The sequence below is a fragment of the Sminthopsis crassicaudata genome, chromosome 1 (assembly GCF_048593235.1).
Source record: "Sminthopsis crassicaudata isolate SCR6 chromosome 1, ASM4859323v1, whole genome shotgun sequence".
In the NCBI taxonomy this organism is placed as follows: Eukaryota; Metazoa; Chordata; class Mammalia; order Dasyuromorphia; family Dasyuridae; genus Sminthopsis; species Sminthopsis crassicaudata.
The window spans coordinates 34,652,530-34,677,121 of NC_133617.1; the positions used below are offsets into that span (position 1 = coordinate 34,652,530).

Sequence of the window (24,592 nt, forward strand, 5' to 3'; positions counted from 1 at the left end):
GACCATTAACTCTGAGATTCTCCTTCTCAGGTCAGGTCAGAACTTCCATCTTGACCCCGAGATATTTTACACAGTAAAGGGAAAGTCTCTCTGACACGCACAAACAAGATTAGTTACTTGTCAGAAGGCAGCGTCATCCTTAGAGTTTTGAAAACTCCTACATACCAATGTTACAGTGGGGGGTGTTTGCTGGGATTAGAGAGGCACGGAGGGGAAAATCCACGGCCAGGACAATAAAAGGTAGGTCCGAAAACCCAAAACTCGAGACTGTCCAGTGAGATTCACTTATCAGTAATACAATTCATGAGTGAAAAAGGTGCTTTTTTTTTCTGTATTTTAAAAATTAAATTGTAAGACATTCTTAAATTCTTCAGCGAATCCACACTCTTGTGAATAGATACAAGACTTCATCGTCTGCATTTAATTGCATGCATAACTTTTGTCAGAGAGTGGGGGAAGGGCAGAGCAGTTAAAAGAGCCTCAGAGACTGTTAAATGTGGGCCATAGATTTTCATAAACAACTTGAAACTACCTGAACGTTGAAATACACCAAAAGGACACCTTGTCAGGTCATGAACGGACACAATCAAACTCTAAGGTTTAGCAAGCTCCTTCCGAGGAGGCTTCCAGCCCCTTCCCCATTATCCCAGTGTGCCATCCTCGGACATCTGATCCAGGAAAGAATTCATGGAGGGCCCGTGTGTTTGGCTGAGGAGGGAGGGGAACCCACCGCTTTCCAAGACAGCCCCTGACTTCTGGACCCCCCATTTGCAAGTTCTTGCGTACATCAATAGCTTACTGTCCCCCACCACAGCACCCCCCAAGACGGGACTGAAGCAAAAATTCAGTGGTGTGTGAGAGAGAGAGTGTAACTGAAGCGGGGAGAATCCCCCCCTTCCTAGGCAGCCCCCGACTTCGGGATGAATGGGACGATTTTGCCGACATCAATGGCTTCCGTCTCCCACCGCAGCATCCCGGGCGCTGGGGGACTTCCGGACAAGTGTCAGTCTGAATGAGCCCGAGCCCCTGAATGGTCCCATGCTCCTCCCCCTCCCTCTGACCCCTCCCTCAGGTAGTTAATTTAATAAATGACACAAAACAAAATGATAGCAGGTTTAGAAAATAAAGTTTGTTGGGATCTTCAAAATTTGGAATAAAATATAACAAAAAATATGAACACACATTAGGGTCAAGGTGACATGAAGAGTAATGTCAATCTTATTTAGTTCCTTTTGACATATACATATATCTGCATTGTTGTCAATGCTGCCTGTGAAAGGTTTGTCCGTGGAATTACGATAGTCTCCGCTACGTATGAACTGTTACATACGGGAGGTACTGAAGGCTCAGGAGGGGGGATCATACGTGAGTTGATACATGTCGTTCCGGCTTTATCGTTGGGTGGGTCACTATTTGGGGTCGTTAATATCACGTGACGACGCAGCCCGCGGCCCGCGCTCTGGTCCACGTGGGCGCTTTGATTAAATGGTGGCGGGGCGGAAGCGAGCGTTCGGATACACGGGGTTCGGCCGCGGCGCTGGGTGAATACAAGTTCTGCTGGAGGAACGCGATCCCTACTTCGGCTGGGGGAGGGGCGGAGGGGGAGGGGAACGAGAAGAATCGGACAGGTCTGAAAAAAACTTTGGCATGCATGGGACTTAAAAAAAAGTGGTAGACGAATTTGTGTTTCCTAGGAGTGATCACAGTGCATGAACAGCAATGGAATATCGGGTCTCATGGCATTGTCTTAAACAGTTCTATCGGTCCCTGAGTGCTTCCTAACAACTTTGCTTCCGTTAACCTGATCCACCGCCAGCGTCTCCACCTCGGGGGGCGCCGGGCCGGGCGGCACGTGATGGATGCGGTGCGCCACGCCGACGTGCGCCTTGTGCGGCTTTTCCCGGGCGGGGCTGTGCTGGTCCCCCGCCGGGCGCTCCGAGGCGATGGGCGGGATGACGAGGGGCCGCTCTTTGATGAGGTGCACCTCGGCCGACTCGCGGGCCAGCAGGAAGGGCGTGGGGTCGGGCATGGCGTCCACCGGCTCGCGCAGCAGCAGCTTGCGGCTCTCCGAGCCCAGTCTGTACACCTCCTCGAAGTCGGGGTTCAGCGGCGCCGACAGGCTCTTCTTCATGCGGCGCCGCGGCGTCTCGGGCAGCTTCTCCTTGGGCGGCGCCGGCTTGTAGGAGGCGGCGGCGGCGGCGGCGGCGGGGCCCGAGGCGGAGGCGGGGCCGGCGGCGGCCGCCTCGGCCGGGCCCAGCAGCAGCTTCTTCTTGGTGGCGTGCAGCTGCGACGTGAGGTAGGCGATGGTGCCGGCGCGCTGCTCCAGCTCGGCCGACAGCACGCTCAGCTTGTGGCTCTTCAGCTTCAGCTCCTCCAGGTACTTCTTCTCCCGCTCCTTCACCGTGGTCTCCAGCACCGCGATCAGCGCGTTCTTCTGCTCCAGCTCCTGCAGCAGCGCCTGGTTCTCCGCCTCCTTGGCCTTCAGCTCAGCCTCCAGGTCTTCGCATCTCCGCTTCAGCTCGCTGCTCCGGGAACCTCCGTCTCCTGCAATCGCAAGCGCGGAGCGGGCGTGAGGGGGCGGGGCGAGGGGGCGGGGCCCTCCGCCCCCGCCCTCCCCCGGCCGGCCGCGCGGCCCCGCCTCTCCGCCTCTCCCTGTGGTCCTCTGTATCTTCTCCCGTCCGGCCTTCGGTCTCCTGCCTGTGGCTCCCTCCCAACCTCCGTCCGTTTGTCCGTGCACCTCCTCTCAGTCTGCCCTGCTCCTTCCCTCTCATTCTCTACCTCTCCCTTCCTCTCTCCATCCGTCCGTCTGCCCATCTCCCGCAATCTCCTCCCCTCCCTCTTCCTTTCTCCATCCGTCTGTCCGTCCATCTTCTGTCTCCTTCCCTCTCACGTCTCTGCCGTATTATCCACCCGCCCACGCATCTCCTCCGCCTCTAACTCCGTCTCTCATTTTGCATCTCTCCCAGTCCATCTGCCCCTCCCCCCAGCTCTTCTCTACCTCTTCTGTCCTCTCCCTTTTCCTCCCCGCTCCAGCCACGGTCATTAATTTATTTTGTTATCTTCATCTCCTTATCTGTAAAACCGAAGGCCTTACGGACCCACCTCTTTAGGGATGATACACATTAAGGGCTCTAATAGCTAAGCAAAGGGAGGTGGTGCCATGAGATGGAAAATCTCCGCTGGGGAGCAGGAAACATGGCTTGTTCCCGCCCTACAGCCTAGCGCCCATAATTTAAACTCTCTTCTCTCTTGGAGCTGCTTCATCTTGAAAACCATGGGGCTGGAGGGTGGACTGCGGATGAGATGATCACTGCGGCCTCCTGGAGGTCAGCATGTGTGTGCCGGGCCTGGAGTCGGGAAGACCTGAGTTCAAAAGTGGCCTCAGACACTTCCTGGCTCTGGGACCCTGCTCGAGTCATTGCACCTGTCCATCTGGAAAGTGGGGACTGTGATAGCACCTACCTTCCAGGGGCTTGTGAGGAGCAAAGGAATAATAACCCTAAATGCCCTTAGCACAGCGCCTGGCACATAATGTTGTATAAATGTTAGCTATTATTATACTGTTACTATTCTGTGTAATTGGAGGCATTCCATAAGCCCCAGAAATACATTTTTATATATGGAGAAAAACTAAATTGCATCTGTTCACATCAATTACTTTGGGATTTAACTTTGATCAAATTAATCTGTTTTCATTTTCTTAAGGCAAATCAATGAAATCATTATTTGCCTGTAAGGCACTCCTTTGAAAGGTGAAGATTTTGTTTTTCATAATAATAATTTTTTAAAAACCTCAGAAATATAACAGATTCCCAAACCCAAAGCCTATTGCTGCCCAGGTAATTAGGAGAGAACCACTGTAAGCCGTACCTGAGCCCATGAGCTCCCAGCCCCCTCTGCTTTTCCCTTCTCTACCTGGCTGCATCAATGGGACTCTGCTGGTCTGGTGGTCTCTCAGGAGATCAAGGGGCCATGCCCTCCCCACCCCCAGGAATACCCATGTGCCGGGCTCACTTTTTTCTGTCCTTCCCCCAGCCTCTTGGGCTTTCTCTCTTTCCCTCCATCTCTCCCTCTATGGCCGAACCTTCCCTCCTACCTATAAATACGTGGATTTCCACAGATTTCAGAGCTAACACGATTGCCCTCCTACCTGAAATAACTGAATCTGCCATGACAGAGAGAGAAAAACTGCTATGGAGCTCCTCCCTCCATGAGCCTGGACCTCAGCTTGAGCTGTGATTCCCCAACTGCCTCAAATCACCCCAGGAGTTCTGAGTTCTCTGCAGTTTTGGAGGCCCTGAAACTCCACTAGTCAGATTTCTGTCCTCAATCTTCTTTCCACAAGGGCCTGTTGGGAAACAACCCTCATATAATTCTGCCTTTTGTGCATGAAATGGAAGCTTAATGTATTTAAGACGCCAGAGCTCAGCTTCTATGCCCTACCTATGGCTCCTCCTGGAGTTTTCCAACCAGGCTAATTCAGGAATCAGCCAAACAAAAAGGAACCTGGCCCTAGTCCATCCTTCCTCTCTAGGGCTCTGGAACAGTCTGAGTCATCCCCTCCTGAGCAGCTTGTCCCCAGTTTCTCCCTGAGCCTGTCTTCCCTACTGTAGCCCCTGTGAGATGCCTAACCACATCTCCGGGACCAGCGGCGTCCTTAGAACAACACTTGCTTCGCTGCTTCCTCTCTGCTCCTTGAAAATCCAGCCTTGGTTACACAGACTGGCTACTCTCTTTAGGGTTTTGTGGGCCGGGGACAATTTGCTCTCTGGAGAGTTGATCCTCTGGAGCTGGTCATTAGCAATGCTGTTCTGCCCAGTGGCCAGCCCTCTAAAAGTGGTTCAGAAAATCTGGCCAAAAACCAGACTAGGGAAGCAGCCTCTTGAACAAAGTCCTCTTCTTATACATCCCGAGGCCCTCTCTAACCTGAACTGGCTGCTCCTATTGGTCTTGGAGCCCAGGAAAAGCTTTCACACATTGGCAACATGATATTCTTCACAGGATTCTTAGAAGACTACAGAAACCTGCCATCTTTCCCCCTCCCCTCCTGGTCCTGAGGGATCAGTCCCAGGAAGAGCATGCTAGCTCCATGAGGCTCTCCAGAGGGAGTAAGAAAGTCCCCTCCCCCCCAGAAAAGTCAAGCCAAAGGGGTGGTTTCTCATAGTTTGTTTCTAAAGCCTGACCACACAGGACTTAGTTTCTCAGTGTGGAGCCTGTGGTCTTTGAGGATCCTGGGACACAGAGTCAGTGTGAGGCTCAGTGTGACAATGGGGGGTATGTGAGAGACCTGAAGAGCTTTCTCTGGGGATGCTCCTGTAGTCAGACCTCACTGCCGATTAATTTGTGTCTTTTTTTGAACACTGCCTGGGGAACAAAAAGTGGGTGAGGCTATAATGTGATTAAGTGGGAAAATGAGTACTTGGTGATGCACTGAAAATGAATGGAAATGATCTGTGTTTTAGAAGAAATCAGATCGGTTCCTAAATGATGTCAGAAAAATAAATCATCTTGAACAGAACGTATATTCTGTAGTGGTTTTTTTTTCTTTTCTTTGGTATCAAACATTTAGCTGTGAAGAATGGACTGTTTGGTACAATTGGTTCTGGCTCTTGGAGGGTCCCGACCCATTTGGACGTGATGTGGGTGAGCCAGAACCAACATGGGCAGCTTTTCCAGGTTTGGCCAAAGATTGGGGTGAGCACCATTAAATCATCAAGAACCAAAAAATCCGCCCAGAGATAGGCTAACTGAAATTTGGGGGAAACCCTGGCTCTGGGCCTAGAAGTGGTATAGATGTCCTTCGAGCCAGGGTGGCGGGTCCCGTGTGGGATATTTGCTAACAGGTATCTCTGCATCTCTCTCAGGTGCATCTCACTGAGCCCTCATGGGGGGAGGACACTGGATACCTAAGCTGAGGATGTCCCCCTCAAGGTAGTGAGGGCAGTATGGGGGAATGAGCAATGGGCTTTATTTGGAGGACCTCAGTGTACAGACCCACTCTGTTACTTCCTATGTGACCTTGGGCAAGTCATTTACCCTTTGGTGCCTCAGTTTCCCTTATGAATGAGGGGGCTGGAGGAGCTGATCTCTTAGAAGCCTTCCAACACTAAATGACTGGACATTGAGGATTGCCCACATGAAACAAACTGGGAAAGAAAGAAGTCTGAACAATAGGTGTCGCTATTCCACTAAAAAAACCACCATCATTCAGGGCTCTTACCTGCCTGCTCAGAATTTTTCAGTGTCAGCTCATATGTTAAATCTAAAAAAAGACAGAGAGAGAGAGAGAAACTGTATGTTATTTGGGGATTGTCATCGGCAGCGGCAACTATCTATTCCAGGAAACTCTGTCGTGAGCCAGCCCTTACGGGGAAGGCCTTCCTCTGGTGAATGGCATTCCAGACAACAGTCCATGAGGAATGACTCTGGTACCAGAGTGCTCGGGCCCTGGGCCTGGACTCAGGAAAACCTAAGATCAAATGTGGTTTTAGACACTCACTGGCTGGGTGATCTTGGGCAAGTCACTTCACTCTTTGTCTCAGTTTCCTCACCTGGAAAATGAGCTGGAGAAGGAAATGGCAAACCACTCCATTATCTTTGCAAAAAACCAAACCAAAACAAAAAAACCCCCAAAAAAACAAAAGAAAAAAACCCAAACCAGAAAACAAGTAGAAAAACGCCCCCCCCAAGAACAAACAAAAAACCAAGGTCAGAAAGAGCCCCCAAAACCAATACTAATGAGCTGATCCAGGTGGGAGGATGCTAAAAGGTGGGAGCTTCGAAAAGCTCTCCCACCCCAAGAAGAATAGGATACCAAATTCATTTTTCATCTCTTTATATGTCCTGGCTGCCCAGAGAACTGATTTCTACACCTTGCCCTGTTTATAATTGTAATTATGGGATTGAAATAAGATGGGTAACAGGGTGGGATCAGTGTTATAATGGGGTCTTAACACTATAACATTGACTAGAACAGGCAGCAAAATGGACTAGGCAAGGTCACCCCCCTTATCTGATGGCCCCAAATAAACATTTGATAAATGCTTTTTCCTTAATATATGACCAACAGCTAGAGCTTGGGGCTGTCAGGCCGACTGACAAGGCAGTGGGACTCCGTGCTAAGATGGTGGGCACGCCCCTTCCCCTGCATCCCCAGGATCCTGAGCGCATTTGACAGAGGACCCCTGCAAGGCGCAGAGCCCGGATGTCCAGGCCAGGCTACCTGTGCAATGTTGCTGCAGGCGTCTTATCTCAGCGTGCAGGCCCTTCAGGGTGTTGGCGTGTTCTCGTTGAAGGAACAACAGGTTCTTCTGGGCACTGTGCAACTGGTTCTCCAGGTTTGAGGCTGCCATGCTGACATCCAGATGACCTGCAATCGAACACCCATGTTGGTCAGAGGAGCACCGGCTAAGCCACACAAATGGGAAGCTCCACAAGGACCCCCGGATGGGCCTGAGGCAGAAGGAGAATTACCTGCAAACATGGAACCTGTGTGCATAGCTAGGACAGTGAGAAGCATCCAAAGCAAAGGAAACAGGGAGCTCAGAAGGAGCTGAGAAAAGTCAAGTTCTAGAGCTGTGTATTTTGGTAAAATGGGGGAACACAACCTCCCTCCCAGGGAACTGCAGGAAGGAGGAGTGAAATGGCAGCAGGACAGGGAGCAAACGGTCATAAAGATATTGACTCTGGCTGGCTTTCCAAGCAAAACCAGCCTCAGGGAATGATTTCTACTCTCTGACAAAGCTGCCCCAAGGTATTCTGGACCTGGTCCCCCCTCGGAAGAGAATCTAAAGAGGAATCAATCACCCGGAGGTTGCCGGCTCCTCAGGCGCTGAAGCCCCGCCGGAGGCTGCTGGAGCCCCCCACGCGCGTCAGGAAGGGAGGCCGGAAGGCCACGTCTCCGACCCCGCTCCATCTCCAGCCAGGGGGGATTTAACAAATCAGCTCAAGGCCATCATTTCTGTGCCTGTTGCTATGGAATAGATGTCAGAGCTCCCCAAACCGGGCGTGAAGCTTTCTGATTGTTGGATACTTGTTACCACGGGAACAGCTACTTTCAGGCTTAAGGGAGGAAAGTCAAAGAATCAAGGGGAGCATTTTGTTCCCATCCCAGAAAGGTAAAGCTTGGCCCTTTGGGGGTGAAGAGCTTCAGCCAGCAGCCAGGAGAAGCCTTCTCTCACAATCACTCCTGGGGCAGAAAGTGCCCCCGATGGGCAATGACTGGACCACCTGAAGCCCCGGTTTACAGGAGGGAAGCTGCTGCCTTCCAGCTAGGGAAGAGTTCATTTTCCCTTGGAGTTAAGGCCATGGTAACCAGCTAGTTCCGCTGCTGGGTCAAGGCTACTTGTAGGGGAGCTGCTCATGACATCACGGGGCTTCTTGGCCAATCAGGCCACTGCACTACCTTGGCTGCCGCTGAGCTTTCAAGCAGATAAGAGCTTTATTTCATCATCCCATTTTCTAAGTGCTCACTTATTGATTGACAGAGGGCCAAGTGAGATAAGAGACCCTTACCCAAGTACTCAGGCCTTTGGTTAATTGAGCTTTTACTGCTTAAAAAATGGACCCTACTGCCTATTAACAAATGTTGAAATCTCTGAGCTGGGTGGAATGGGTGAGCTTATTGAGTTTATTGAGGCCTTTATTGGTTTAAAAAAATGATGTCAGAGCCTGATTTTCCAGCACAGCTGAATGCCCCTTTTCCTATCTCTGCTTTCTTACAATCTCACGACAGATGTCAGAATTGAGTTCCCTCAAATGGAAGTGCTTCTAAAGATCTAACTTCTGCTCAGCAAATTAGGTCCACGGCTGACCAAAATAAACTGTTCAAGAAGTTGACTGTAAGAGCAGAAACAATGGATGTTCAAGGTCACACCCCAAGGAAAGCTTCTTTATTTGGTTGAAAATATAGCACTTCTGAAAGGGAATTGTTAAAAAAAATTACTATAAAAGCCAAGGTCTTAATAAAATGAAGCTCTGGGTACCGAGTCCACAGCTACATAACCCATGGTGCTCTAAGTAGCCTGGGGTTCTGAGCAACCAGGACAACTCGCCTTGAGTTTGGGGGTGATTTTTTTTCTTTTTGGCTAAGGCAATTGGGTCTGAGTGACTTATTCAGGGTCATATAGCTAGGAAAAATTAAGTGAGGTTGGATTTGAACTCAGGCCCTCCTATCTTCAGGGCAGGTTCTGTGTCCACTGAGCCATCTAGGAGCCACCTGGGGCAATCTAGGGTCATCCATGAGCCCAATTTTTCTAATGGCACAAATGCCACCCATTGGTACCTTCTCTCTCACTTGTCTTCAATTTCTCACAGATCCTTCATGCACAATGTAGCCAATGTCCCTAGGCTTTCTTTTAGATCTTAACATTTTATGGAGCTGTCCAGTCTGTTGTGTGACCCTCTGTCCCAAGTGGTCCCACTCTTTTCCTGGTGACTTCTCCTAGGAAGAGGAGAATCTAGACCATTTCTGCCCATCGTGATTTCTCCACCGGGGAGCCTGAAATTTTGATGCTTCAGAAACTGTGACATTCCGTGAGTTTCCTCCCTGTGAAAATGGACTGGGGGATGGGGGAGGGTGGAGGTGGGATGGGGGAAGGCATGAGGAAGAAGAGGCTGGACTTAAAGGGCTCTGAGGTTCCTTCTAACTCTCAATCCATGATGCTATGATCAACATTTCTGGCAAAAATTGTAACACTGGGAATTTACACCAATAAAATCACACAACTAGACAAAGGGCCATGTGGAAACTTTCTGGGACATATTGATTACATTAACAGGCATGTCTATACTTGAAAACAAAACCTTACTTCTATAATTTGTTGATGACAGTCAAGTAGGCGAGCTGCAGACACACATGCGCAGACAAATGAAAAAAATTCTGTCCAGCCTCAGTACCAGCTTTAGCCTTTCCAGGACATGACATGAAATCTAATTTAGATTGAAAATACATATTATGTATTTGTTTCCATTTTGACTGTCCAGAAAGGGCACCTGTGTTCTATTGTGGTCATTCTTGGGAAATATTGTGACAATGAAATACACCCTGGAAGTTGTGTAGCCAGAACTAATCTAGATTAAAAGAAATACAAAAAAAGAAAAAAAAAAGGAAGACAAAGAATACAGAGTGTGTGATTACAAAATGTGTAATTGCAAGCTGGGGATGATGAGAAGTAGGGGGTACCATAGTACTTGAAGAACTGGGCCTGACATCAGGAAGACCTGAATTCAGATCTAGTCTCAGATGCATTCTTGCTGTGAGAACCTAGCCAAGTCATTTCATGTCTTCTTGCTTCAGTTGTTTCCTCTGTAAAATGAGGATCACAGCAGCAAGTTCCTCTCAGCGTGATTGTGAGGATCAAAGGAGATAATAATCTGAAAGAGCTCTGCACAGGCTTGGCACAATAAGGACTTATATAAATGTTGAGAGACAAGTATTCCTTTAATTGTTCAGTTGTGTGATCTACCAAAAAGTGGTCTCCATCCCTCTCTATCACCATGTCACCTGTTACATTTCCAGGTGTAAGTACTTAGTAGAAATTCGAGAAGTCAGAAAAGCCCAGCCCAAATGTTCATAGGGACTATTTGGGTCTGACCTGTGGCAGAGCTTTTGAGCTCCTACTGTTCTGATCGGCCACAGTCAGACACAGTCACTTGATTCTAACACAGTGATGTCATTTTGGTTCTCTTCAAGAAGGAAGGACATTAACCAACCAACTATACTGTAGCTGGGCAGCCTGTGTATGGATGGGTACACCTGGAGCAAGTCATGGGAAACCATTCCCATGTCCCAACACTGACCATCGAGGGAGAGGCACTGCAGGGAGTGGACAGAAGGTCTGGCCTTGGAATCAGAGAGCACTGCTTTAAATCTTGCTTCTGACACATATTAGTTGCAAAACTGGGCAAATTATTCAACGTCAGCTAACTCTGGGACTACAAACTGCAGATAAGAAGGTGATCTGTAGTAGCAGAAGGACTTTTGAATACTGCGAGCGTTTCCTATATAATAATAACGAAATCCCCAAAAGCCTAAAAAAGACCAACAAATCCCATCTGGAATGCTTTCATCATTTGACCTCCAGGAACAGCAATAGAACTGACTTCCAGGGGAGGTGTCCCAGCTCCAATTCAATGTAGGAAAAACACACTCTAGTCAGATTCTCATCAAGGGACAATAAAGATATGGATCTAGCTATATAATTAGATCAGCCATTAGACAGTGCACTATAAATATATGATATCTAACTGAGAAATAGGGATGACTGTAAAGACATCCAGAACAGCTCATGGGGTATCTGTGACATCTTCTAAATAAAGGACACAAAGTGGCCTTTTTCATCCATTTGTCAGAATGTGGTGGGTGTGGAGGCAGGTCAGCAATTACAGAAGAGTAACATCTTGGGTGAGCTGTGGCTACGTGGTGAATGTGGCCCTTGGTAGGGGCTGCTGAAATGGCAACACAACACACAGAGAAAACCTGGCTCTATCAAAAACTGTAGCTTTTGTCTTGAGTTTTGGGTGAAAGCTTGGCAGGGAGCTGGCTGCAAGTCTCTGCCCACCAAGAACAAACAGTTTGCTTGCGGCTCAAAGCTAACACATAGGACCTGGCTCTGGAAGCCTTTCTGGGTTGGGGAGAGGTCATACCCTGGGTGGGCTATCAGGGGCTTCTCCCCCTCGGCTGTCGAGGACAGGACAAGTCTTTGTCCAGCAAATGGCATCTGTTCCCTTCTCACAGGTCAACTTTGCAACTAAGGCAGCTTTGTCCCAGCACTTCAGAGGGGTGACATGTCTTTTCCTGTTCTGTCTCTGAGCCTCTTCTAGGAGGGTTCCCCTTTCAAACGGGAAATCAGTCAGAGGGAATGTTGTGCTTTTGGCAGTATCTTCTAAATCCTTCCTTCCCCCTCAGTTTGCTTTGTCCTTTACCCAAGGTTCTTGTTCAGCTTTCATATCTTAGAACACAAGTTCTCAAACTCTTTGGTCTTAGGACCTGTTTAACTCTCTTAAAAATTATTGAGGACCCATCCCCAAAGAGCTTTTGGGTTGTTTTTGTTGAAATTTACCACATTAGAAATGAAAATATGTTCATGTTATATGAAAATAGTTTTGACCTGTAGTCCTCACAAGAACTTCTATTGTAGATTGTAAGAATCTAGAGGGAACCATGCTGTTAGACACGGAGTTCTTTGTCTACTTGGTTGGTGGTTTTCCCTTTGTTCTTGCAAAGTAACAAAATGTTATAGTCACTATAATATAATCAAGATGTAGTGTGTCTTAAAGTGGCTGATCAGACCGATATGAGCTGTGAATGCTCTATTACATGTCAGGCACAAATAGTCCACAGGAAGTCATTAACTGCATATCTTCTTTTTCTTTTGGGCTAATTTAATTTGGCTTTGCTCATAGAGCACAGAACCTTCTTTGATGAGGGCACGCCATGCCAGGAGGTCCTGTGCCAGTGTCTCCCATGTCATATAATTAATTCCAGAGTTCTTTAGAGAGGCCTTCAGAGAAGTCGATTTTTTGGGACCACCTTGTGAGTGCTTGCCCTGTGTGAGTTCTTCATAAAACTCTTCAAGCCAGCATACATTTGTCATTTGAACAACGAGGTTGTGCCCTCTGCAGTAGAGCTGGAATGCCTGGCAGTTTAGTTTGAGAAAGGACCCAGCATCTGTTATCTCATCCAGCCAGTGATCTTCAGTATCTTCCTGAGACAATTCAAATGGAAGCCATTCAGTTTCCTGGCATGATGCTATAGATTGTCCAGGTTTCACAGACACACAAGGAGGTCATCACAACAGCTCTGTGGACCTTCCGTTTGGTAATCAGTCCAATATCTCTGCTCTCCCACACTTTCCTTTGGAGCCTCCCAAACCCTGAGCTAAGCTCTGGCAATGCTCGTGTCAATCTCATTATTGATGTGTGCATCCCTGGAAATTTTCTTGCCAAAAGAACTTATCCCCAGCATTTAAAACTTCTCCATTTGCCGTAACCCAGGGTTCCACATATGGATGCTGTGGTGCTGGCTGTGTTTTCTTAGTGCTAATTGTTAGAGCAAAATTAGCAGCAGAGAATCGATCCATACTTTGTTGCATCTTAGCTTCAGAGGCTGCATTGAGTATACAGTCATCTGTGAACAACAAGTTGACATCAATCCCTCCCTAGAGGAAGTTCCAACTGAAAAAGGTTTTGAATGCCATTAGGCCTCCTTTTGTGTGGCAAAACACTTGGTGCTGGTTCTATTCTGGCTGAGATTTACATGATTGGGGGGGTGTCCCACTGCTCATACAAGAGCTGACTGAAATTTTCCAGATTATATGTCAAAAGGTGGTTATCCCCCAGGACTTCAAGGACGCCTTCATTGTCCATCTCTATGAAGGTAAAGGGAATAGATTATCCTGTGACAATCTCAGGCAAGATCACTATCACAATTACTGGCAATATTTTTGCTGAAGTCTTCCTGAATAGGCTGATACTTCACCTGGAAGTTGATCACCCACTTCAGGAAGGGCTGAGGAACAGTCGATTTGGTGTTTGCTGCCTAACAACTGTTTAGTACTTGTAGCAGAGGGCCAGGCAAATTCAAAATGACTGAACCAAAAAAGCATTTTCTAGTTTCAGCTATTAAGGCAGAAACTCACCATTTGATAAGTATTCCTAGGAAAACTACAGAGCAGTTTAGTAGAAATTAGGCATAGACCAACATCTCACACCATATACCAAGATAAGGTCAAAATGGCTCATGATTTAGACATTATGAGTGATATAAGCAGATTAGCAGAGTGTGAAAGAAATTGTGTCAGGTCTGTGGAAAGGGAAAGAGTTCATGAACAATCAAGAGATAAAGAGGTTCATGGGGGGGTAAAATGAATGATTTGGGGGGGATAAAATAAATAATTTTGATTATATGAAAAAGGTTGTATATAAACAAAACGACTATGATTAAACAGAAGAGAAATAGAAAACTAAGGAAAGTATTTGTAGCACGCTTCTATAATAAAAGTCTCATTTCTAAGATTCATAGGGAATGAAATCAAATTTATTAAAATAAATTATAAAAATAAAAACCATTCTTCAATTGATAAATGGCCAATAGGATGTTTTCAGAGGAAGAAATCCAAGCCATCAATAACCATATGAAAAATGCTCTAAATATTTAGTAATTACAGAAATGTAAATTAAAATAACTCAGGTACTATACCTCACTCTTTTTGGACTGGAAAAATTGAGCAGTGAACTGACTAATCCAACCATTTTGAAGAGAAATTTGGAACTGTTCCCCCACCAAAACCCCCCCACCAGTTATAAAACCATATAAACTCTTTTGATTCAGCAATACCAGTACTAGGTCTATATCCCAAAGTGATCAAAGAAAAAGGAAAATGAACCCATATGTACAAAAATATTTATAGCAGTTCTTTTCGTAGTGGCAAAGAACTGGAAACTGAAAGAATTTCATCAGTTGAGGAATGGTTGAATAAGAAATAGCATGTGAAGACGATGGAATGCTACTGTGCTTTAACAGATGATGGAGACTGTTTCAGGAAAACCTGGGAAGACCTGTATGAACTGATGCAAGGTGAAGTGAGCAGAACCAGGAGAAAAATCTACACAGCAAAGGTAATATTATAATGATAATCAATTGTGGAAGATTTAGTAACTGATCATAATTCCAAAGCATTCACTATGAAAAATGCTATCTAACTTCAGAGAGAGAGAACTGACAGAATGGCTCAGAGTACAAAGTACAGAGTAGAGAAAGTACTCCCTCCTTCCTTCTCTTCCTCTCTTTCTCCCTCCCTCCCTTCTTCTGTCCTTCCTTCCTTCCTTCCTTCCTTCCTTCCTTCCTTCCTTCCTTCCTTCCTTCCTTCCTTCCTTCCTTCCTTCCTTCCTTCCTTCCTTCCTTCCATCCATACTCTTCTTTCCTTCTTTTTGTCATGGCCAATGCAGAAATACATTTTGCATGACTTCACATGAATAACGGATATTAGATTTCTTGCTTTCTCAATCAAAGGGGAGGGGATGAAGGAAGAGAATTCAGAATTTAAAATAAAGCAGAATTAAAAAACAAAGAACACCCTCTAGTTAATAGAAGCCAATGTCTTCTCTTAATTTTTATCTGTCCCATTCCCTCCTCCCCCAGAGTAAGTAGTTAATTATCCTGAGATCACTGGCCATCATATGAAGATAAAAGAGAAAAAAAAATGCAGACTACAGAAAATTATAAATTTGAAAATTTAGCACATAATAAAAACAGGCATTTATCATTAAAAAAAAAATGCTTGTAAGAACTGCCTTTAGCTGAATTTTTTTCCCTTATTCCTTATCTGGAAGATTAGAGACAAGTTAAATGTCTATTGATATGGAGATTGATATTCCTTTTCAGATATTGGCTAGACTAATGACCTCTTGAAGTCTCATCACCAAATCCCTGAGTAGGAAGGTGCTTCAGAGACCAAGGAGGCCCAGAACAGCCCCTTTCCCTTTAGAACAGCTCTAATTTGTCATCAAGTCCAAATCTGCTTCTGGGAGGTCCATCACACTGCTTCCAGGTCAGCAGAGCTTGATTCAGTCAGAGACTTTAGTGATATCACCCTATACACACTCTACATCAGGAAAGAGTGACTTTCCAAGCTTCTTCCTTTCTATGGCCCTACTATAGGACCAGGCTCTTTAGAGTACCAGGCTTAAAAGGCTCCATCATTGTTGGGAAATTACTCTTAGTACTTTCGGATGCCAAAATGCCTTTCAATCTGAGGTAATCTCTCAGGGCCAAATGGACAAGGCTTGAATTACGTCTATGATGCTGGTGTCTGGTCAGCTTGGTCCTTATCCTCTCTAGGGATGAGGGGATATGACCTGCCCAAAGTCATAGGGGTATGACCAGGGAACAAAATCCAGGACTCATTCTTGGCCCAATTCACCCCTTATATTTTCTCTATAAGAAAACCCAAATAATGATTCAAGACTGTGTTTGGGGAACACTTTTCTCTGAAAATTTCAGAGCTGATTTTGTCTCCCCAGCATTCTTCCAAAAGAGTAGAGCAAGATTCCTGGGAAGATGAAATACACATTTTAATCAGGCACTTCTGGCTTCTCCTGGTCTTCAGACTTGTTCTAAATGGTCACTAACAAAAGAAATTATGATTTGAGCCCTGGAAGAACAAGGTGAAGAGGCCAAATCATTCTATTCTACATTGTAGGATCATATAACTCAAAATAATTCCATCAACTAAGAGAACCCAAGTTCTTCGTACAGCATCGCAAGGTTACCTACCAAACATAAAATCCTTTTGACATAGTCCTTGTAGGTATGATTACTGTTTTATTAGGAAATTAAAACTCAGAGAGCTTTAATAAAAGTAAGTAATTAGTAAAATAAGTATTTCAATAAATAAGTAAATGGCTTGACCATGGACACATAGCTAGTAAAGGTTGGAGGCAGGATCTTATCCCTGACCTCTTTTTTGTGCAGCTTTATTTATAACCCAGGCTGCCTCTCACTAGATCTCCTTGTAAGAGGGTGGGATGGGGTGAGGAAGCCCTCCTTGCTTAGGGGTTTATGTTCAGAATTCCTCCAAAGAAGCAGAAAAAAGAAAACTTCTCAGGGCCAACAACTTTTCCTGCTCATAGTACCTGTTTATAGGCTGGCTTGGGCACAGCTATTGATGCACCTATTCTAGTCTTTGTAAATGCTTACGGCACAAAAGGCTTGTTTCTCAGGAGCTGTCTGGGAAGCTGAGTCAGCTGCAAAATGATTCCTGAGGAAAATATGGTTATTTCTGCTCATTCAGCCCTGAACCTCTCTGTGAGAAAAGGTTCTGATAGGAGAATCTAAAAATCAGACAGTTCTTAAGTGGGAGGAGTTGCTGTCAGACTCACACTAAAACATCACTTTATCATGTTTTCCCTTGTTTGAGAATCGCACTGGGGGTCTTGCTTTTAGTTTCCATATATGTTGCCACCACTTAACCTTGTTTTCTCCTTTAGCAGCACTTCATTTATGTGAAGCCCAAACGAAGAGAAGCCTCAATCTACCTTGTCCAAGGATCTGTTGGAAAGTACTTTTGTAACACAAGTTTGAGGGGCAGTCTGGTGCCCTTGGAAGATGTTAAGAGTTGGAGTCAGAGGCTGGGCTTTAGGCTTGCCTCTGCCCCTTAATCACTACCAGACTTTGGGTGAATGACCTAACTGTTCTGGGTCTCAGCTTCCTCATCAGGAGATGAGAGAGTTGGGCTTAATGACCTCTCTGGCTCCTCCCAGATCAAAATCTCTGATTAGAGGTCATCAACTGCCCACTGGACATTCTGAATGGGCCTTCCTCAGAGATCTCAAATCTGAAACTGAATGATCTTAATCTCACAACTCCCACCTCTTCAAAGCTTCCCTTTCCCTTTTCTCCAATCACTGGTACTGGTTTCTGACCTGGGGAGCATCTGCCTCTCCCAACTCTTGCTCTTCCTGCACACATATTGAATCCATCAGCAAATCTTGTCACTCCATCTTTTACACGGGGGTTTCCCTCATCACATGTACCAGCAGATCACTCTTATCAAGTTCTCTCCCCCAACCCTCCTCCATGTGACAGTCAGAATCGTTTTCCTGAAACATTGTTCTAACTGAACTCTCAATAAGCTCTTTTCTATTTCCTCTAGAATAGGGAATGACTGCCCATTTCTTCTAGGATAAAGTACAAAGCCGGGGCATATCCCGGGCCCATCCTAACTTTGTAGTCTTAGGACTAAGATCTTACTTGCCCTTCCCTAACAGCCAATCATACCGGCCTCCTGTGCCTTACACAAAGCGCTCCATGGACTCCCTCTGCACTGGTTCCCTGTGCTCTTCTCATTTCTGCCTCTTGGAAACTTTGGTCTCATCTCCTGGTCCCTTCATTTACTAATGTCTCCATCCTCATCCCCTCAATGTCCTCCTAATGTGTTTGTACATGTTCTGGGCATATCTATTATTTTCATGCTGTTAAGTCCACTGAGGGCTTATTTCACTCTTTCTATCTCTAGTCTATGGCAAAATACCTGACACACAGTAGGTGTATGATAAACATTTGATTGACTGGGCCTATCATGCTGCTTTCCTTCCTTATTCTACTTCCAGCCCAAGTTGATTTCCTTTTTTGGATCAATTCCTCACTGAACTGAGAGTGTTTAGTCAGCCACTTGGTAATTCTGTTGTTTTTGCTACTGGTGCTGTTGTTGTCTCCAACACTTTTTGACCCCATTTGGGGTTTTCTTGGCGGAAGTACTAAAGCAGTTTGCCATTTCCTTCTACAGCTCATTTTACAGATGAGAAAACTGAGACAAACAGGGTAAAGTCTCATAGTGTCTGAGGTCACATTTGAATTCAGGAAGATGATTCTTCTGACTTCAGACCTGGTACTCTATGCACTATTTTCTAGTTATTTCAGGAAATAATTAGTTTCATTTTCCAATTAAATGGCAGTACCCTTAAGGCAGAAGCCACCATGTCCTTTGTTTCCCTTATATGCTACACAGCACAATACTAGGCACGTAGTAGGTATTAAAATTTTTGTTGAATGAATCACTATTGACTCAGCATTATGTACAATGAAGCTGTAGAGATAACCGATATCTTCACTCCTAGTTATGATTTTTCACCAAATCTTTTTCTTCAAATTATCCACAAATATCAAGATGGATGAATTTGAGTTTTATCTGTTTTCTTTTGTTTTTGTTATTCTCTTCAGAAGACATAAATAAGAAGGGGAAGAATTAGATTTTTAAAAGTTGCAACATTGTTTTATCAATGATCTATCTGCAAGAAGGATAAGAAATTCCAAGTTTTAGAAACTGACTCGAGACAATAATATTTAAATGGGCCAAAATTTACTTATTCAATAGAAATCTAAAATATCTTGTCTACACTAATTCACAGCTACCATGTGAAAAGGTGATGCTAATTTCTAAGATTCTAAAATTATTTCCTTCCATTGTGATAATAAAATTTCTCACTTCTAAATGTTTAGGACCCTTTTAACCAAAGTATTACATTACTTTTATTCTGAGAAACATTTTAGTCATATCTAACTCTTCATGACCCCATTTGAGTTTTCTTAGCAGAAATACTGTAGTGGTTTGCCATTTCCTTCTCTAGCTCATATTACAGATGAGGAAACTGAGGCAAACAAAGTGAAGTGGCTTGCCCAGGGTCACAGAACTAGTAAGCTCTGATGCCATATTTGAATTTGGGAAGATGGGTCTTCCTGACTCCATGCCCACCACTTTATCTACTGTGCAATCCAGTTACCCTGAGCAGCTTCTGAGAAGCATAGTCCTAGAACAAGTTGAGCTTATGTTTCTAACTGGTTATACTTTAATGAAATTTGTACTGTTCCACTGGAGTTATTTCCAACTCAAATTTAGCAGATATTTGATTGTTCCTTTCAAAAAGCCTTCAAACATTCATCAATAAGAAATGCTTCTTGGGATCCATAATGTGCCAAACAGTGGGCTCTATAGGAGAGAATATACAGAGGAGAAGAGAGAGGGTTCAAGATAGAGCCATGGGAGATGTCTGCATTTAGGGGAGGAAGGAAAAGGAGGAGCCAGAAAGTAGCAGTAAGAGAGTTAAGGACACCTAGAATGATGATGTGATTATTAGTGCCAAAATTGGCATGAAGAGCATGGAAGATGAGGATAGAAAAAAGGTCACCTATCCAGACATATCTTGGGTTACTAATGACTGTGGGGACAGCAATTTTAGCAGTGGTGGTGAAAGGAGGAACGAGAAATGGCCTCAAAGGCCCAGTTAGAAAGGTAGCAAAACAAGTTTCCCAAAGTTCAACTGGGATGGTTGAGCAGAGGATGTTCAGAATAAAGGACTTTGGAATTTGGGATCTTGGAGGTGGTTTGGTTTGTGGAAGATTTTGATTCCAGGGTTATTTGAGGTCTCATATGTGATCAGAACACTGGAAACTTGAAAGTGGAGTTAAGAGGTAATTACTGTATTACATAGGTAGAGTTGGCAGATCTACCCAATGAATGAAATTAGAAATATCTAGGCTAAGTTTTGGCAAAGCCAAATACATTATAGAATTGTGCTAGAATGGGAAGGTATGTTTTTTTCCCCCCAGGGTTGGAGAGATAAATGGATTAAATATACTTGCTGAACATTATTCATCCAAACTTTTTGGTTCTGAATATGAAACCGAATGATAGCACCCAAACATTCCAAATGTCTCAGAGATACCTTTAAATTATACCATTAGGCTTGTTAGTATTCTTTTAGGGAAAAAAATATAAAATTAAGTAATTTGCTCACTCTCTTAACATTAGTAATAATAATACTAGCTAAAATGTATATGTAAATTTTTTCTGACTCAATTTAATAATATATTTATTTTCCCAGATTAAATATTAAAATAATTAAAAACATTTTTAAAAGTTTAGAGTTCCAAATTCTATCTCTTCCTCTCCCTGTTCTACACTTTCCCTGAGATAGTAAGCAATCAGATGTAGGTATACACATGCAATCATTTAAAATACTTCCATATTAGTCCTTTTGTATAATAAGACTTGAATAAAAGAAAAAAGAATACAAAAAAAATGAAAAAGAGCATGCTTCAATGTGTATTCAAACAATATCAGTCCTTTCTCTGGAGGCAGATCCGATGTTTCGTTATCAGTTCTAAAGTTTGCAAAGCATTTTAGAAGTCATCATACAACCATCCTTTTGACTTAGGTACCATTATCATTTCCATTTTAAAGAAGAAGAAACTGAGACTGAGAAAAATCAAGTGACTTGGCCTTGATTTAGTTCTAAATGAAGAGACAACTGGAACAAACAGATGGTGTCTTGAGGGAGATTAAAACTTACCTTTTACTTTGAAAGCATCTTTTAACACTTTAGAAATAGTTTTTTTTTTTTAAAGCTAGAGGCTAATTAGGCCATCAATTCTCCAAGTTCCAAAGAACCGGCATCAGCCTACATGTTATTAACACCTGGAGATCCAAATTGGGACGTTTTTTATTTAATACAATACTTTCTTCATTCTTAGGTCTAAATGTACAAAAGACATTTTTTTAAAGAAAAATAAATTTTCAATACTGATTTCCTTTTGAACTCAAAGTCATCTTGATATGGCTATAGCAAATAATAAATTTAGTTGAGTAGCTCAATTACTATATAAAGTGGAGTCTGGGATAATCTAATTGGCCAGGGTTGACCTAACGTGGGATCCCAGGACATTGCCAACGCCTTTGCGGCAATTCCAGCTCCTACTGGGATTGTGCTTGATTTATTTGGGTCAATTTTTCTTTTGAGGGCTGAGGGTAGTTATTTTAAGATCCAAAGCTGAAACTTTAAAAAGACAAGAAAATGAACAATGTCTTGGAGGAAGAAGGCTGAGTTAGATCTTGCAGACTTTTCTCATCTATCTCCAAAACAGCAGCGTTATCTATGTTATTATTTTTGACATTCTATGCTTTCAGAGCATTGAATGTCATTGTGATGAGTTTTTTCTTTTCTGTTCTTTTCTTTTTCTTTCTTTTTTTTTAACTACCACTCAGAGACAGCCACATTGTTATTCCTGTTTTACATGTGAGGAGACTGAGGCACTGAGAGGAAACTGGATAATGAAGCTGGATAGGGAGTTGCCTTAAGAATTTGTTATGTTTGTTTAGGGATTTAGTGAGGAAGAGAGAAGCATGATAAGCCTATTTTCTTACAGGGCATAAATTCTTAAGAGTCAAGCACCACTACAGTAATAACAATAATACTAATAATCTGTTTGTGGGCATATATGTACCTTTCTTTCCCTGTGCATGTATGTGCATGTGTAATTGGACAGACCTGATACTTCATTGGTTGTTTGGGAGTTTTTTTGTTATTTGTTTTTTTTTTCTTTTTTTTTTTAATAATATTTCCCCATTTTCAAAATACATGCAAAGATAGCCCTCAATATTCACCTCTGCAAAACTCTGCATTCCACACCTTTCTCTCTCTCTCTTCCTCCCTCTCTCCACCTTTAAGACAGAAAACAATCCCTATGTGAATAGATATCTACATCTATCACGCTGCACAAGAAACCTCAGATGAAAAAGGAGAAAAATGGAAGGGAAAAAAGCAAGAAAACTACAGCAGCAATAAAAAAAAGTGAAATCACATAATCATTGCATAATCTTATTGTTGCTGTGTACAATGTTCTCTTGGTTCTATTCATTTCACTCAGCATCAGCTCATGTAAATCTCTCCAGGCATCTTAAAAATCATCCCATTGATTGTTTCTTATAGAATAATATTCCATAACATTCATATACCATAACTTATCTAGCCATTCCCCAAGAGATGGGCATCTACTCAGTTTCCAATTTGTCAAAAGGGCTGCTACAAACACTTTTGCACAACTGGGTCTTTTTCCCTTTTTATGATTTCTTTGGGGTACAGAACTAGTAGAGACACTGTTAGATCAAAGGGTATGCACAGTTTGATAGTCCTTTGGGTATAGCTCCAAATCACTCTTCAGAATGGTTGAATCAGTTCACAACTCCACCAACAATGTATTAGTGTCCCCGTTTTCCAACATCCCCTCCAACATTTATCATTATCTTTTCCTGTCATCTTAGCCAATCTGAGAAGTGAATAGTGGTATCTCAGAGCTGTCTTAATTTGCATTTCTCTAATCAATGATTTAGAGCATTTTTTCATAAGGCTAGAAATGGCTTTAATTTCTTCATCTGAAATTTGCCTGTTCATATCCTCTGTCCATTTCTTATACTTAATTGTGTAAGAAATTCTATACAACATTTCACAATTTAGTCTTGGGGAAGTGCCTGTTATGTGCCAGGCATCATGCCAAGCACTGGTGTACCAAGATGGGGAATGAGAATAAGTATTTATAGAGCATCTATTTGCCAGGTATTGTGCAAAGTACCTTTAAAAGAAAAACAACCCAAACAAATATATCTCATTTGAGAGATTATCCTCACAACAACTTTGAGAGGCAGGTGCTGATATTAACCTAGTTTTATGGCTGAGAAAATAAAGGTAAAGACAGGTTAAGGGCCTTGGCCAGGGTCTTGTAGTTACCAAGTGTCTGAGACTGGATCTGAACTCATATGTTCTTGGCTCTGGTTCAGGATTTCTCTATCATGTCATCATCACCTACCACAAAAAGGCACAAGACCATTTCTGATCTCAGGGTATTCAGTTTAATGGGGAAGACAATATGTGACAATCAGGCACCAACAAGAAGTACACAGGATAAATGGGAGGTAATCACCAGGAGAAGGCATTAGCATGAAAGGGAAGACTTGGATTTTAGCTGGCACCTGAAAGAAGCCAGCGAGACTGAGGAGGGGAAGGGAAGAGAGAGTATTTCAGGTATAGAGAAGGGCTATGAGAGCCCATCAGAGGAGTGGAAGTGCTGGGGAGATGCTGGATTGATCCTCTTGGCAGTACACACTGTCGCAGATATGGGAGAAGAGACAGGTAAAAGTCTACTGCACTATTTGAGACTAGAAATACTAAGGACCTGCATGATGGGATCACTGAGAAAAGAAGGGGACAGATGAAAGAGATGTTGAGAAGCTAGAAAAGACAAGACTTGACAACCAAGAAGATAGGTGGGATGAGGGAGAGGAGATCTGGGGTTTAAAAGAATGAGTACCAAATTTTCAATGTCTGAAAGGATGGTTCTGCCACTGAAAAGAATAGGGAAGTTCAGAAGAGGGGTTGGTTTCTGGGGAAAGATAATGAATTCGAAGTTTGGATATGCTAACTTTGAGAGGCCTGTGAGCCGTTGGCAGGAAGCATGGCACAGAGGGCAAAGGACTTGGGAACAGAAAGAAGAGGGTTCAAATTATGGCTCAGACATTTATTCTGTGTGCCCCAGTCCTTTCAGTGCATTGGGTCTCAGTCTCCTTATTTGTATAATGGCAGGCTAGATTGGGAGCCTCTAAAGACTCTTTTGATTTTCAATTTATGATCCGCTTTGAAATGTCCAATTGACAATTAGTGATGTGGGGCCAGAACACGGGAGAGTGAGGCTAGACACACACACATACACACACACACACACACACACACACACACACATACACACACACACATACCCTTGAGCATAATCTGTAGAGATGCTAATTGAATCCATGGAAGACAAAAGAAGTTAAAGAGGGAGAGAAAAGGGAGAAAGTAAATCAGCTGAGGATGGTCTTGGAGTCCACATAAGTGTCTATGTAAATAGTTACTGGATGTTGCTCTCATTAAAATATAAGCTTGCTTTTTGAGGAAACTAGGTACTGAGAGGCAGCTATGGTAAATAGTTAAGAGTGCTGGTATCAGGAAGACCTGCATTCAAATCCAGCCTCAGATACTTATTAGCTGAATGATCCTGGACAAATCACTTAATCTCTGTTTCCTAAGGCACATAGGAAATGCTTGTTGACTGACAAAAAAAATCATGTGATATCCATGTGGCGCAATGGAAAAAGTACCTAATCTAGAATGAAAGATTATGAGTTCAAATCCTGACTCTTAATATTTGTACAATCCTGAATGAGTCATTTAAAATCTCTGGGTTTCAAATTTCTCATCTATAAAATATAAGGGTTGAATCAGA

The 24,592-nt window shown here is 43.7% G+C and overlaps 1 protein-coding gene across 5 annotated transcripts in view; it reads right to left on the reverse strand.

Annotated features, from left to right (window-relative positions):
- Positions 1-1,107: 1,107 nt before the first annotated feature.
- The window catches only part of CCDC92 (coiled-coil domain containing 92), a 47,429-nt gene continuing 23,944 nt past the window's right edge, over positions 1,108-24,592 (reverse strand). For 4 of the 5 annotated variants that reach the window (XM_074299308.1, XM_074299289.1, XM_074299269.1 and 1 more), the window contains 3 exons: positions 7,223-7,369; positions 6,221-6,262; positions 1,108-2,544 (listed from right to left, as the gene is read on the reverse strand). In XM_074299308.1, the coding sequence (XP_074155409.1) occupies positions 1,748-2,544; positions 6,221-6,262; positions 7,223-7,352 (969 nt within the window). In that variant the 5' untranslated portion in view covers positions 7,353-7,369 and the 3' untranslated portion in view covers positions 1,108-1,747. The other variant, XM_074299299.1, reaches the window with a different exon arrangement.